Here is a 16,132-nt window from a genome sequence, read left to right on the forward strand (position 1 = left end):
CATTTACAATTGCCACTAAAGATGAAAGTATGTGCATTTTTTTTTCCTCTCAAAAAAAAAAAAAAAAACACAGTAAGATTTCAGATCTCGCTTCCTGTGCTATTTTGACAAAAAAATATATGTATATATCGGGAGTCATTAGAGACTTTCAACACTAACAGACACTCTGATAGGATTTTACTGGCTTTAAATCAAGCACAGATCCAGATCCCACAGAAGGGCAAAACCAGAGTGAAGCGACAGAGACAAGCAATAGGGATGGCTGTATGAGCTGCATCAATGTAGAGGTGGCCATGGCAATTATTCCATGCTACACTGTGAATCCCATCACTTCCTCGTGGTCACTGAACGCTGATGGTAAAGAAAAGCGCTGGGGTTGAGCAGGTAACTAACACTAACTTCATAACCCTGATCAGCATCAGCACCCATCCAGACGTTACCATTACATCGATGTGCAATATCACAGCCCATATACTCTCTCCATATGTGTTTATCCCAGATCTTCTGATCCATTCAGGAACTACAGCAGGCAAAGACAGCAGGGCTGGCCCACCAAGATACGTTTTCAAACTCCTACCTACATTTAAGCTTTGCAACTTCTACAGTAAACTACTGAATACTCAACCACAGCTCATTCATAGTGTTTCTCTAGATCTTCCACTTGTGAAGTGACCGCTGCCCATCTGACCATAACACAGGATCCCTTCAGAGGATCTTAACAGCAATTAAATCAATTAAAACCAATTATTCTGCCCCTCATTTTGATGCTGTAAGCAAATACTGAGGCTTTCATTGAGAAAGCATTGTTAGCAGAGCATTCAACCTCTGTAACAACAGTGAACAGCCCAAAGTCCCACACCCCAGAATCCAAACCAAGAACCATCTCCAGGAATGTAATGATATTATTTCAGTGTTTAAGACTGGACGCATTTAATTCTTTGTACACAACAGATTACAGAACAAATACACGTGTAAATTGAAAATTGGCTTAAACTGAAGTTACACAACAGAGCTAGCACAGTAGTTTACTTCAGAAGAAAGCATTTACATTATTTAACATAAGGTCTTTTAAATAGATTTACATTGAATTAAGAATAGACTTTAAATACACTCATTGCAGTAAAAGAAACATACTTTATTTCTGGGTAACTAGATCACCAGATTAAAACAAAAAAAAAAGCAAATTCCCTATGCAGAACACCCGTGCTCTTGATCATCATCTTGTCTCAAACTGTTCAACTTGTAGAGATTTAGACAACTATAATAAAATAAATAAAGTATAGATTCAGAATGTACCACGCTAACATTATCCTAGCAGTTAAATACAATACTGCCAAATGCTTACACATGCTAAGCAATCAAAGTGAAAATCACAATGATGAATGTGTAATCCAATGTCCACTCACTTAGATTTATATGAACCATCACATGGAAGTCTCTAGTTACCCATTTAAAGTCAGTGGGAAGGATCCAGTTTTTCCTGACCTGAATCAATTTTCAGTCTAAACTTGTGCATTTCGTAATTTTTGGCTTAAGCAGAATGAGTCTTTGCACATAGTTAAAGATGCCTGGGGCCAGGCAGTCCTTTACAATCTCAGCAACTGGCCCTATCATTCCCTGTGATAGTGGTGCTGGAAAAAATATGATCAAACAAATTTCCCCTTGCCCTTCCTGCTGCAGGAGAAACAGATCAGTCTATTCCTCACTACAGAAGAAAGGGCTCTTCAAAGGTCAGGGTTTCATTTAAAACAGAGCTCATGAACATGGAGTACAGAACTACACACATTCTTGGTTTTTGTTTGTGTAACTGAGATTCCATCATAGTCTTCAGAATGCTCTATTTATCAATAGCTGCTTTCTGAAACTAACTGATGATGGAAGGCTTGCTTATTGGATCAGATGTAAGTCACCCAATGCTCAGTCATCGTTCTCATTCTCAAAGCATTGTGCTTGCAAGTCCATCAAACAAGCTTCCCTGTAGCCTGCCCAGAACACAGAAAGCACCAGAGCACACAGTATGGATGGGAAAATGGAGGTACTGAGTGCCAGCTGCCTAACTGCTAAGTGGTGTTTACTTTGTACCACAAACCACAGTTACACTAACTGTCCCATGGAGAAAGACTGTCATTTTCCCCTCAAGACTGGTAATTCTCTTCAAGAACATGACAGCTGGACCAAGAACTTGTAGCGCAGCAACTGAGCCCATGAAGTTTCTATGAAGTATTTAGTCTAATTAGTTTGTTACACCAGTCTTCATGACAAAATAGCAATACTGAAAAACACACATACAGAGAGAGAGGGAGAGGTGTGGGTCGCAGTTGTCTTGCATTCAAATGCCATTAAGAACTCATGATGCTACCTGACACTCCACTGACAGGCACCGTAAGGGCAGGGTAAATCCCAGATTCTATATTAGCAGCCACACAGCATGTATGCTAATTTCATATTAAAATCTTCAAAGTTGTGCACACACAAAACGGGAAATTAAAAGTAATACAGCAAATAAAGTGGTGATACTCCATAACACTTTGATGTACTAGATAGCACACCTCAGTAATTGAGAGAATTCCTAATTTTTGCTGACAACACAAAAACATGCATGAGTGTTGTGTATCAGGCATAGACTGAATGGAGCCATAATCCATCTGCTTTCACACAAACTCTCATGCAGGACAAGTTACATGCAAACACAACGCTTAGCAGAATGACTGGGTAGTGGAAGACATCGGACTTCTCATTCCTGACTGCCCAGGCACTACTAGGACAAAATTCAGCTCATCAGACTCTCAAAGGACACAGCTATGTGAAACGATGAGAACCCCAAGGCCAAGCTACGACCCCGAGACATGCTCCAGCCTTCCAAATTCGGACTCACCTCTGCCATTTTCGCAGAGACTAACTGCAGAAATGGCATCCAAACAATTGTGTATGACCTTTTTACATCAGTGGTAATTTCTCAGTTCTTTTATATTTCGTCACATGTTCTTCCGAACAAGAGCTGCCCCAAAATACTTTGCATGAAAAACTAAATGTTCCCGGTGACAACTCTGATCACGTCACTCTTGGCACACACACGAGCACAAAAAGATGCAACAACAGTAAAAACACCACTTATTCTTCTAACTTCAAGACTTTATTCTAAAGATAGTACATTTTCAAATGGTCTTTCCTAAAACTCAAGTAATATGTTCATCGCTTTAACCAAGAGCTGGCAAAGTACAGTTTGTATTGTGCTGCAGGCCATCCAGTGAATGCTCTTTATTCGAATCATGGATGGGTGAAGATGAAAAGTAGTCTGGGAAAATTCACAACAGTTCTGACACCAGTGTGTGTTCCTCATTACAAGTTCTCCCTATCCAGTTATTAGACCTACTCCAGCCCTTTCACTACCTTCAAAAAGATTATTTCCATCAGTTCTTTGCGTCTTTATACTTAACCATGAGAAATTGCATAGAATACAGGGAAAAGCCCCTGCTGCAGCAGTAAGGACAGAACGCAGTGGCTGAGGCTGTGCTCTACACGTAACATTTAGCAGTAAAATTTGTCTTCAGCACCGCATTCTTACACACCTTATTATTGCCTTATTCTAAATAACCATTCTGCTATATAAAACAAGGAAAGGGAGCACTCCCTTCTCTTCTCAGTCTTGGATTGATGCATGTCGACCAGGTCTGCTTCTAACACTCTACAGCAGGTAGCTGCATTTTGCTTATGGATTCTACAGAATTCTTCAATTCTCTAGCCCAAAGCCTCCTCCAAAAATTAAACTGTTCTGGTACCCAAGACTGGAGAATGCCAGCTTGTACTAAATGGCTTTAGTTCCTAGTGTCTTGAACAAGTTAGAAGCAGGACTTTCGGACTAATTTCAGGAGAGTATCTTGAGGGGTCAGTTCCTCATTAAACAGGTTCTATACACTCTCCTCTTGCAGCCTTTCTCCCCTGTCAGATTCTGTAAATTCCAACATTGGTCTTATGGTTAGAAGACTATAGCCCCAATTATAATGGGATTTCACAATTCAAATTTTTTAAGACATATTTCCTGCAAAACACATTATAAGCTTTGAGGTCTAACTTTAGACACACGGCCTTGCAAGGCAAAATAGAACATGCAGAGATGCAAATGTGGGTCTTCAGCATGAACAGAACTGCAATCATTTACTGCAATGCAAACACAGGCCTGCAGCAAACATGTATGACAGCTCACAGTGCAGCTACCCAGATGAGCCATCAGGGCTGCAACACTGACCTACTCCTGGGAACACGAATTTTCTACACAGAGCCCAGAGTTAAGGAGAATCTGCTGCTGATTCCAGAGCTTCTCAGATCAAGCTCAGATCAGAAGGCCAAGGCAGAGGTGGAAGTGTAGATGGCTTATCAAACAAAGCTTGCAGAAGAAGGAACAGGTGGAGACCTGACCTTTCTGCAGGCTGTCAAGGCTCAAACTTACAGGTAAGGCAGTCTCAGACTGCTTTGCTGCAGCATTCAAAGAGCTGACATTTGATACATTAAGACTGAAGTCCCTTGTGCTAGCTAAGCTTTTCTTTCTTTCCTTCTTTCTTCAGATGCTGCTTCCTGTAGGACAGCAATAGAAGCTTTTGTGATTGGAATCTGGTGACTCTCCAGAGGAGACGAGGAAACACCTGGAGGTCTTGCAACATGTTGGACACAAATACCACGGTAAAAAACACCTGCACTGCAACACCTTGAGTATCAAAGATCTTAAACAAGATGTCCAAGTTTGGATGTATGATTAAAACTCTCAGAACTAGAAACACCAACTAGAAACCCAGAGCCATTTAGCTTGAAATCTCACAGGAATTACTAGCGAGTTCATTTGTGTGAGGTCATTATCCTTATAGAAACCTATCCTAATAAATTACAGAGTGAGCATGGGTTTTGCTGGCAGCTCTCAGCACTCCCTGAATATTCCCTCTGTGTGTTAACAATACATACACTCTAAAACACTGCTGAAAAAACCTTTATAAAACAGTACTCCTAACAGTACTTCTATCCATCCATTTTTTCAGATATACATGCGTCTCCACATGTACAAAGACTCTACATGGGTATATGAAAGCTCAGTAAAACGCAGCTGACATTAACATGAGCTACATTGACATTAGCTAACCACAAAGAATCAAATCAGTATTTCTGTAGATCTCTTTTGCCACTATTTAAAAGAGTTTCTGTACAACCTATTTGTGAATTAACCTGAGCAATAGTTAACTCATCACAAAACTCTGCAAGCGCATCGTCAATAAAGCTGTCACCCTATAACCACTAAAACCTTTCCTTTCAAAGCAAGATATAGGCAGGAGCTTAGCAGATACCAGAATTGTTGATGTTTTCACAGCAGTTCAACAAAAAAATCAAAAACATGTTATTTTTCAAAGCAAAACAACTGTAAGATGCTTGTTCCCAGCACTGAGTACCACTCGTTAGACATCTGATGATGTTCCTTCTGCAAGCCAAGTCAACCCAAAAACTCTGTAAGTACGCTGATCTGATCAGTTTTTTAAACAAATGGTAACAAAGAGAGAAAGGTAGGAGTCGTAACGAACCAACAGCTTCCTCTGAGCTCACACAGAACACATCACAAGAATAAACACCAAAAATCCTGGCCATACATTAAGGCAATTCTTACACCCAAACAATTTGATAACCTAACATTGTGTATCAAGCCAGTTTTTTCCTAAATTATGATCTAAACAGAATACTAGTCAATTCACCAAAAGATATCCAAGATGGCCCTTTATTACAAACGATCTAAGTATCCCCCTTGAGGCTATGGCTATCAGAAAGCATTTAGTTAGCTCCCAAGCCAATATTTTTTGTATCTGTTTTATTATGAAACTATAACATATTTTCAATAACTTTTAGCTTTGCTATACAGAGAAGGAAATAATTTCCCAGAACCCTTTGGAAAACGTGACATGCGAAATGATCCTCTAGTCAACTTGTGTATCATTAAGCTGAAGGAAAAAAAAGTGTATCAGATCATTTGATCGTTGGAGGAAATAGAATAGTATTGGGAGCTTCAGGACAGATGGACGAACTTCAGGTCATATAAAACATTACCAAACTGTATCTGAAGAAAAATGTGAAAGTTTGTGAAAGCACCCCGGGTGAAAATACTTTGTGTTGCTAAGAAACGTCATCCCTGATGATGGATGAATTAAATTCTCTCCTTTAGCAGAGCCAACGCCAGGCATCCCCTGCTTATTAGTAGAATGTCCTCTTGTACTGGCAATTTATTTTAACAGCTACTTGCAAATAAAGTGCCCTACCTTCAAACGGAACTGAGACTTTCATAATTAATGCTAGAAAACAGGACAGATTTTGCACCTTGAACAGAGCTTAATAACTACATCTTCAAAGTTCACATTTACAAATGCAGTACTAAAACATACATAATGTTTAAGACTTTCTTTCAGGATAGTCTGCAATAAAAGCTACCAATCAACTTCCAGCTGAACACGGAACTGAAGCATTCAGCTAGCTGATAAAGAACAAAACTCTTCAAATATCTCTAAACACTGAACAACACAAATATGCAGGTAATCAAATTTTAAACAGTACTTTGAGGGAAAAAGCACATTCATTTGTATTACGATGACACCAACATAAAAACCAAGCAAGAAGGAAATAATGCAAACCACGTGCTTTTCTCATTTGGAAGTTGTCTTCATGTTTCATCCAGTTCCTCTTTCACTATATTACTTACAGGCTGCTGCTTCTGCAGAACATATTACTGAACTTACAGTACCTTTGCATTTCTCAAGCACATGCTTCTGATGAAATCAGAGCGTACCTTTCTGCGGGCAGCTTGCCATGTAAGTGCAGTCCCTTCAGATAGCCCACAGTTGGAGCAGGGGAAGGGGGAACGCTTGCCTTCTCCCTCCATGCTGCAGAACAGGTCAGAGGAGCTTTCCTGCAAGGGAGAGAAGAGCAAACACATCTCACCTGCACGGCCTTCGGGAGAGGGATGCAGCAGCAGAGGCAAAGCGCTGGGAGCCCAAACGGGAGCACGAGTCCTGAGATCAGAAAGCAGACATGTGGGTACTGCTTGGTGCGGTGGAAACAGGCACAACTTCCTAACAGCCCAGAGGGGAGCGGGCAGGATCTTACACAGCCCAGAAATCAATGCAGCTGCATTGAGCACTGAGAAGAAACTGACTACGCAAGAACGCAGTTGGCAAAGGAGAGGATAACGTAAAAAATAAAAAAAAATTAGTTTGTCTGATGGCAAGGTTTTTTTTTAATTATTTTTAATACGTTACTCTAGCTTATGTTCTTCAGCTTTTTCTTTTTTTTTTTTTTTTTTTTTTTTTTTTTTTTTTTTTGGTCTATAACACTAGCCTATATGCTAAGGGAGCTCTCAAGCTAGAAGCCCCGTATTTTTAGCACAAGAGACCTCAATTTAAGGAAAAAAGTTGAACAATCCTGTAGAAACTGTTCTCTGTCTCCCATCACAGCCTCCAAGCCAGAAATCATATGCAGAGTTTGGTGGTAAGGCCACACACCCAGCCAGACAGAACACAGAGGCTGTCACAGAGGCTCTTCTTTGAAGACCTGCCACCACAGAGAAGAGTTACCATCGGGGAGCCAGAAAATAAGTATTTAATAACGAAGCCAATTTGGCTGCTCTACAGAAGGGCTTCCTGTGGGCCTCGTGAGGAAGAGCTTTACAACCTAAGCAGAAGCACTGCAAAGCCTCGAAGGCCATGGCTCATCTGCATCACTTCTGCTTCTGGAAGCCCAGCAACCCTGCAGACAGCTGCAGACCCTCCTGCAGCCTTCCTGGGCACAAAGGTTGCCATCACATCTGCCTCAACCATAAGCCATCGTCCACGATACTTTCTGAGTCACCAGCAGAATCTCTCCATTCGTTAGGTTTTAGAAACTTAAATGCACAAAGGGCTTCTGATCACATCAGGTGTGCTACAACACTAGCATGAAAGGAAAATGCCTGCAGATTATGTTCCAAGTAACAAGAAAAAAATTAAAGGTTTTGAAGTACAGAGATAACTTTGTCACTTTCCTCCTCCCTGCTCTACATGATTCACAAAATAACACTAACCTCAAATATTTAGATGTGTTTGATCACAGATTGCCTTTGTTTAATGTTTATCTAATAGTCATAAAGACTACGGATACATCACAAGGTAATCAGGCACACAAGCATGCACATATATACTTATCCAATTAATTACACCTCAGCCACTCCATGATTCCATGTTCAACCAGCAGGTTTGTACCAAGGTACAGGATGCAAGGGTTGGTTTTTTTTCCCCCCTTTGTCTCTCCATTAAATAATTTAAAGTCTTTGCTCTTAATGAGAAATGCTAAGCACCCAAAAACATTCCAGTTGTGAAGGAAAATGGGCACAGACTGGGAAGGACTAACAAAAGTTTGCTGTGAAGATGAATTCCAAAAGACAGCATTTCCAGTGTAGGATGATTTAATATTTTAATTTTTTGCTTAGATGATGAACAATAAACTTGCAAAACTTTATAGTTACCTGGGAAGAGCTGCAAGCATTCTGGGAAGCAGAGAAGGAACAAAGCAGGATTAAGTGACAAAGCCACATCACCAAGCCTGGAGGTTTAATCCTCTATTAAATGTGAAATATGAAAATTTCATTTCAATCTTTATTGGCAGGAGTGTCCTATACAAAAGATGGTAACATCACACACATACTGACTGGCTGACCTAAGTTCAGATCTGAATACAAAGGTATAGGAAACTGGAAGAACTCCAAAGAAAAGCTAAGCAATCAGGGAAAGTTAAAGGGAAATAATCTTGCTTAGTACAGAAAAAAAAAAAAAGAGACAACGAAAGAAATAGGGCACGGGCTTCAAAATAGGTTAAGAGCAGTTACAAAAATTATGATCATATCCCATCGCAATATCCGGGGCAGGGAACACACAAGAAGCTTAAATGATTAGGACAAAAAATACGAACAGGTCCTAGAAGAAATACGTTACCTCCAGGGAGAGCTAAACAACGGATTAGGTTGTGGAGGGGTTACAGAAACCTTCAGTGCTAAGCCCGGGGAAGGTGAAGATGTCAGAACGCGTTCGTGGGCACCGTGCGCATTCAGCACAAGGCTGACCTCCTGAGATCTGGGTTTGCTTTCCTAAACGTGAGGGCTGTACGAGCACGGGCCCCTGCCAGGCAAAGCAGCAGGTGATTTTACTGCTCCTCGGAGCTCCATGCAGGCTTTTGATATCTCTTTATCCTAAATCACCAAGGCGGCCTGTGATTGACAATGTTCTATCACGTCAAGCACGTTACCTTCAATATGAAGCGCTCTGACGGATCGCCTGAGGAAATAAAGTCAGAGCAGAGGGAAGGCAGAGGCAGCCAAACCTGGGACTCCGTCCTGAGGTGGAAACCTATCCCATCAGGAACTAGAAACAGATGTCATCATTTTTGTTTAGAGCGTCTACGAGGAACGAGCGCTACAAAAAGGAGTGCTTAATAAAGCACTTGGACGGAGAAATAAGGAGGAAGGTTTGACGTTTCCAAGCTTATTTTCACAGCAGTATGAAAGGAAATGAGGTAGAGTCAGAGCTAATTCTCCTTATATAATTTCACATGGAATGATTAGTTCTGCCCCAACGGTAACAGCTTTCCAGAGGGTCCTGCTTGTCGCAAAGATTGCATACAGATGCTCTTAAGTGCAGCTTCCCTATTCTCTGCTGACAGCCAACTTAAAAGGACAATATAATCATCTTACTATAGAATGAAGTTCACAGCATGCAGAGGGAAGGAATGTCACAGCTACCACGGAACTGCAGATGCACGTTGGGGGCTGTGAGTTTTCAAAGTTTAATCACGAAACAGACTCATGAAAGGGAACATATGAAGGAGCTCTATGCTCTGGCAATGCCTGGTGGTACTCTGGGACATCAGGGGTAGAGCAGCCATGTTCCCACAATGAAAGGAGGCAGGGAGAAGCGGTCGTGTCACATGCCCACGTCAATTTTTGTTTTCTATTTATTAAGGCAGGTTTGCAGCCTTTCCTGCACTAATGCTCCCCTCGTAAGCCCGATTAGTGAAGCGTTCCACACGCACAGGAGTGCAGAAGGTGGTGGAATTCTCTAAGGCACCTGGGTCACTTTGGGGTGAAATGCCCATTACTGGCAATTTGTCTGAGCAAGGCCAAAAAGCCCACAGCCTGGAAGAGCCAGAACTCAGCCCAACAGCCAACACATCACACGGATAACACGAGAACTCTCTGCAAAACCTTGCAGTAGCTGTTAGGACTTTTATAAAGCACCGCCGTGTTTCCTACTTAGCCCTTGAACAGGCATTCATACAAAACCCACGGTTGATTCCAAAACTGCTACTGCAAATTCCAGTTTAGTTACTGCTACTTTTTTTTTAAGAAAAAAAAACAGTTTAAAAAAATATATATACAAATATATGGTTTCCCAGGGAGACAGAGCCTACTTCAATAAATGTAACTCTCAACTAAAAAACCTAAATGATTCCCTGGAACAGCATGCCAAATAGTATTCTAAGGACTTTAAATGTGCATCTTTTGCACTCCTTAGCACAATCATTTGTTTTACAAAAGGCCGAAAGATTAAATACAAAGCGCACTATTGGTTTTAGGCGCAAGAAAGACCAATTTTTTATGCCTTGCCAGAAATAATGACTAATTAGGCCAATGCTACCCTACAGTCATTTCCATAAATCCTGCCTCTACATTTAAATCACAACCAAAAAGAAATGACTGAATGATAACAAAAGCGTATTTTCTGTAAGAGTTTCCATTAAGTAAGATCAGGAGAAGAAATTATTCTCCACAGCCAACACAAAGATGACACTGTTTATTTGGAGAACTCGACTTTATCTCACATGACACAAGGTTTTAAGCAGAAATTTACTGTTAAAACCGCAATCCAACACACAGACATGGTAAATGGCAGAAGTTTCAACTGAGAAATCTCAGCATAGGAAGAGCATAATGTTTTTTTTAAGACCTGGTCCTAGAAATCAAGCTATCTGCATTTTCTTTCTCCCAGATATTCTGCCACTAGCCACATACCACCACTGTTTTACCTGATCACTCCAAATTTTTAGTGTTCATACACATTTATTCTTGCACATATGTACAAAGCTTTGCAATATTCTGCAAGTTCTTCCACGTAAAGACTTCAGAACAGTTCTGTTTCTATTACATGGGTTTAATGAATAGGAACCACAAGTCTCAGTTCTCCAAAAGAAAGGCTTCCCTTTGTCTTTTCAGATTGAGAAAAATAACGAAGAGCAACAGTGAGATCTTCATCCTTCATTCCAACACACTTCACCACCGAATCCTGCCACTGTGAGTAATGCCCATCATGGAGCATCAATTCAGTAAATCTTCCATTCCCAAGAGGAATAAAAGCCTGCAATGTATTAAATCTGAATCCAACTAGTTGGGCATGAATTTAAGAGTTGGTTCTCTTCTGCCCCCCAGTATAGAACTGCTAATCACATCTACATTAAATCTCACACATATATTTGACTGCATGTATACATGCACACATATCTAAATCAAAGTTTCTTACATAGCGTTAATTTGGGATTTAGAAGCCTCAGCTGTTTGTGCTCTTCTGCATCTTCACTCTAGGAAATAACAACTCTTGGGAGCACAGCAAACCACATTCAATGCCCGGCCCTGCCCATTCTCCTCCAAGGTCTGCATTTCATCCTTAATTTCACATATTCCATTGTTAATTTTAGATATTTCTCCAGTTCTCATTTGGACATCAAAAGAGCTACTCATACTCAAAAGATCATCAATCCAAAGCACTGGCTTCCCTATTGTCATTTATAAATTGAGCTCGGATTACTTGCCTACAGGAAATACCACGGATCAGCAATAAAACATACATACACGCCACCATACAGCTACAGCCCAGCATTTAGAATAACAGGCTGCTTGAAGATGTGGCTCTCAGACCTCAATTTCATACTCTCTGTCTGGTGCTTCGCACGTTTTATTTTTACCCTCACATCTGCCGTGCAGCAATACGGACAGCCAAGGTGTACCTGTAAGACACGCTTTGATCGGAATCTGTTCCGAAGGAAATTCACACGGGGCCGCGTGCCCTCGCAGCACCCAGGCGCTGCACTGCACCGCTAACTGCACCGCTTAGTGATGGCTGCGGGCTCTCGGCAGCGCCCGTTAACAATCCTGCCACCAGCGATCAAGATGATTTCCCTGCTTCACAAACTTAGGAGAGGACGCGTCTCACATACACACACAGAAAAAACAACAACGGTACAGAACGCGCTCCTGAAACACAGAAGGCTGCTGCGTGTCTTCCCAAGAACCTTCAATATATAGTCTCTTCTCCACTTAGACTCTTTTTTTTCTGTTAGCTAGCAATACGAAGCTATACAACCAGACCAAAACGAATCAGACACTCGCTCCTTTCAAGTTTTCAATTAATTTCCTTTGGTTTTGTTACTATCCTCACTACACAACGGCTACTGTCTCATGACCAGCAGTACGCAGAAGCACTCAAGAGACCAAACATTACTGTCCCGTTACTTACACCATTATCACTCAAGTCTAACCTTAGAATGTATCCTCAGTGTATTTTCTTACAATAACATACAACTCTCTTCACTTAGGAATACATGTTTGCATTTAAGACACGATTTTCTTTTGAACACATCCAATCCAGGATCCAATTTACGCAGAAACAGCATTTTTTTAACTCAATTATTTAACCAGATGAGAACTCAAATCTTTGAACAAGATTTCCTCTTTACAACTGAAAGAGCTGATACAAGGGGATATTCCACACTAAGTATTTGCTCACCAACTGCTGCAACAGAAATGCCTTATCTCGATGGAAATCCCAATCTGGACTATGTAGCACTGTATTGTATAAACATATTCTGATCTGGTGAAGCCAAACAATGCAGTTTATAATTCTTCTTTTTTTTTTCTTCCTTAGATAAGTTAGATTCCAGCTGGACACAGAAACAGTAAGGAATTTCAATACAGCAAGCACTGCTGAAGTCATCTCTCCATCAGGAAGAGCCTGGCGTGACCACAGCTTACAGCTCACCTTTCGCTTTTGCCCATGCTCCAGGAGCCCTGACACAAACAAAGTAACGTGCCGTTTTGATGGTAGAAATGCCTACCTGGAATTTCTCAGTGCAGCATTTTGGCCAGGGATCAAATATATAAAATAACAGAAGTCCATGGTGTAGACAGTGTCAGAGGCTCTAAAAAACTCCCTTTATTTGGCTCTTCTTCTAGCTACAGGCAACATCACAGACAGGAGCATCAGGGTGCAGAAAGCATTTATAAAAAGCTAAACCAGGAACTTTTTGTTTTCATATTCTCATATTTTATTGAGCAGGATTGTTTGAGGATATTTTCTTACTTTTACCGTCCACTCTAAAATGGGCCTACAGCCAAACAGATCTTTGAAATACGTCTGTATTTTGGTTTTAAGAACAACATTAAGGAAGTTATATAACTTTTACATTGGAGTCTAAGTGACTTTGCAGCATAACTGACAAGTTTCAGCTGTAACTTAGGTACTCTGGAAGCTCTGAGCGTGACTACAGCAACAGTACCAGTTCTATTTGGTAATGATCCTAATGTAAAGCAAGCAGCGAGGGTTAATTAACAGCACTGTTAACTGGGGGGCAAAGCCTTGGCTCTGGGCACATTCTCAGCGTGCCAGTTCACACGGCCACAGCAGCACCTGCAGAGAGCATTGACTTGCAAGCAGGCTGAACTCAGCTTTGTGTCAGGTTTAGCTCCTGGTCCCTGCTTAAATGCTACCTCACCCCTTATTTCTATTTCTACTATTTTCCTCTCTGCCATTTTGATGTGACTATTTATCCTTCCTACTCAGCTCGCACCTTCCCAACGCTTCCCTAAGACACTGCTTTTAAGAGATGTTCACCGGTGTCACATTAGGACAGGAATAACCTGTTGCCTACAATTGGGGCTGTTCTTCCTTCTCAGGGCTTCACTGCGCCACTCTAGGCAAGATAACTGACAATAATCCTAGCACTATCACTCTGTTACAACTCATATTGTGTATTTATGTGCAGAGAGAAGGATTTTGTCCTGTATGAGTAAAGCACCCATGTCTTGAGCTGGACTGGATGGTGGGGTTGTTGCCTAGGTTCCACTGCTTCTTTCTACTGGCTGGTTAAAAATTAAAACGACAAATTGTTCAGAAAGTTTGTAAAGACTGAGGTATTGCAGCTGTGAAAATGATCCTTGCCTTTTTGTACGAGGTAAGCATACAAATAAAAACCACTACTGTAAAAATAAATAAATAAAGATAGTAATTTGAAGAAAAAAAAAAAACCCACAACTGTCCTCAACTGACTTATCTGATCTGGACTCATAGCTGTTAAATTTATGTTGGAAAGTATTCTTCCAGTGCATGTGCCTAGACTTCTCAGGTATAGTGAAAAACCTTCTCAGGAAAGGTAAAAAAAATAAATGATGAAGCAAGAAGAATACACTCTACAGTAGGTCTTGAAAGCTCCAATTAAAATTCAATACTGTACTTTGTATGGAGGCTCTTTACATGAAAACCCTGTCATGGTTAAGATTTAAGGTTAACCAGGTTAATAGAGTCCAATAAAATAGCTCTATTTAATTATGCCAAACCATTGTTATAAGCCACACTAAAATCCACTACTCATCTTTACCTGACTATTGTGCTCATCTCTGAATCATGGTAATGCACATCTAATTCTCAAGGCCCAGCAAATCCCACCACAAAGTAAGCTTCCCCTCCAGGAGCTGCTGCTCCTTCAAACTCTGCCCCTGCTCCTTACAAAAAGTGTGTAAATTTGCACCTCCAGTGGCTTCTTCCCTGCAGCCTGCTACTCCGCTCATCACACAGTCATGTGTTAAAAGATGTGCACAGACCTGCCAAGTCTCATTCATCCCAGACACACTTTCCTAAAGTTGGGATTCGCTCGCAAAGCACGGGTAGGCAGCTCCTCTGCTGTGAGGTGTTCTGTCACACGACACCTGTAAGCCTAAAAGAATTTTTTTTAAAAATCCTAAAACCTCCACGTTTCGGTGAAGTTGAGTTTTATGCCTTTTTTTCTGGGAAGCGCGACACTAGGTCACCGCAAGGGTTATGGCTTTTTCCTGACATCTTACCAGTGTAACTACTTTTACATATTAATGTTTTAATGGTGTTAAGGGGACACTTGGGGTTCAAATTCAGCAGACTGACTCATAAAAGGCTTATGATAAACCAACGCTTGCCTCCTGTTGTATTTTTTAAGAGAAAACCGTGACCGTGTTTAGGAAATAACACACACTCTGCACTGTAAATGCTTACAGACGTGGGGGTGGCTGCACCCGGGGCTCACGCAGCCCTGAGGGCCTGGCCCCCCACTGGCGCCCCGCAGCCCCGTGCCCCGAGCCCTCGTGGCCTGCAGCTCCCCGAGCCCCGGGGGCGGCCCTGGCGAGGCCTCCCGAGGCTGCGGGCAGGGCCTCCGGGCCGCGGCCTGCCAGGCGCGGGCAGCCATGTTAGGCCGCCGTGGAGCGGCACCCAGCTCTGGCAGCCGGCGGGGCCGCCCGCTTGAGATTGCCCCGTCCCCGTCGGGCCGCGCCGGGCCCCGGAGCGCTTTCCCCTCCGCGGAGGCCCCGTAGCCATCTTAGGGGGCGGCGGGCGGCGGCCGAGCGGTGCCCGCACGGCGCGTCCCGCGCCGCAGGTGCCGGAGCCATGCCGGGCGCTGTCCGGGCGGCTCGGCTGCCCTCTGCTCCCTCCCCTCCGCAGCGTGCGCTCCGGGGCCGGGCTCCCCCCCCTCCCCCTGCAGCCGGCAGCCGGCTCTCCTCCCGGCCTCCCCCAGGCGCCGGGCCGAGCGCCCGCCCCGCCGCTCCGCGCTGACCCCTTCCCTCCCTCCTGCCTCGCTCGGGCGGCCCCGCTCCTTACCCCACCCAGAGGGAGCTCACCTCCTCCTCCTCCTCCTCACTCCCGCCTGGAGACCGTCGGCACCGACGCGCCGGCGTCCCGGCCCCTCCCTCCCCTCGGCACGCAGGAGAGCCAGCCTCCCCCTGCCGCCAGCCGGGCCCCCTCCTTCCTCCTTCCGCGGCGGGCCGCGCGCCCCGGGCCCGGCCGTCGCCATA

General features: G+C 42.9%; 1 protein-coding gene across 19 annotated transcripts in view; it reads right to left on the reverse strand.

Moving 5' to 3' along the window:
• GTDC1 (glycosyltransferase like domain containing 1) overlaps positions 1-16,105 on the reverse strand; it is a 166,875-nt gene extending 150,770 nt beyond the window's left edge. For 7 of the 19 annotated variants that reach the window (XM_021399434.1, XM_021399436.1, XM_021399432.1 and 4 more), the window contains exons 1-2: positions 15,939-16,020; positions 6,812-6,931 (exon numbers count right to left, since the gene is read on the reverse strand). Coding sequence is in view for 1 of the 19 variants with exons in the window: in XM_021399435.1 (XP_021255110.1) it covers positions 6,812-6,931; positions 8,522-8,541 (140 nt within the window). In the remaining 18 variants the exon portion in view is untranslated. Of the gene's footprint in view, positions 1-6,811; positions 6,932-6,963; positions 7,035-8,521; positions 15,406-15,938 lie in introns of those variants that run through there. The other 12 variants (XM_021399420.1, XM_021399422.1, XM_021399421.1 and 9 more) reach the window with 9 other exon arrangements.

The sequence above is a fragment of the Numida meleagris genome, chromosome 5 (genome assembly GCF_002078875.1).
Source record: "Numida meleagris isolate 19003 breed g44 Domestic line chromosome 5, NumMel1.0, whole genome shotgun sequence".
In the NCBI taxonomy this organism is placed as follows: domain Eukaryota; kingdom Metazoa; phylum Chordata; class Aves; order Galliformes; family Numididae; genus Numida; species Numida meleagris.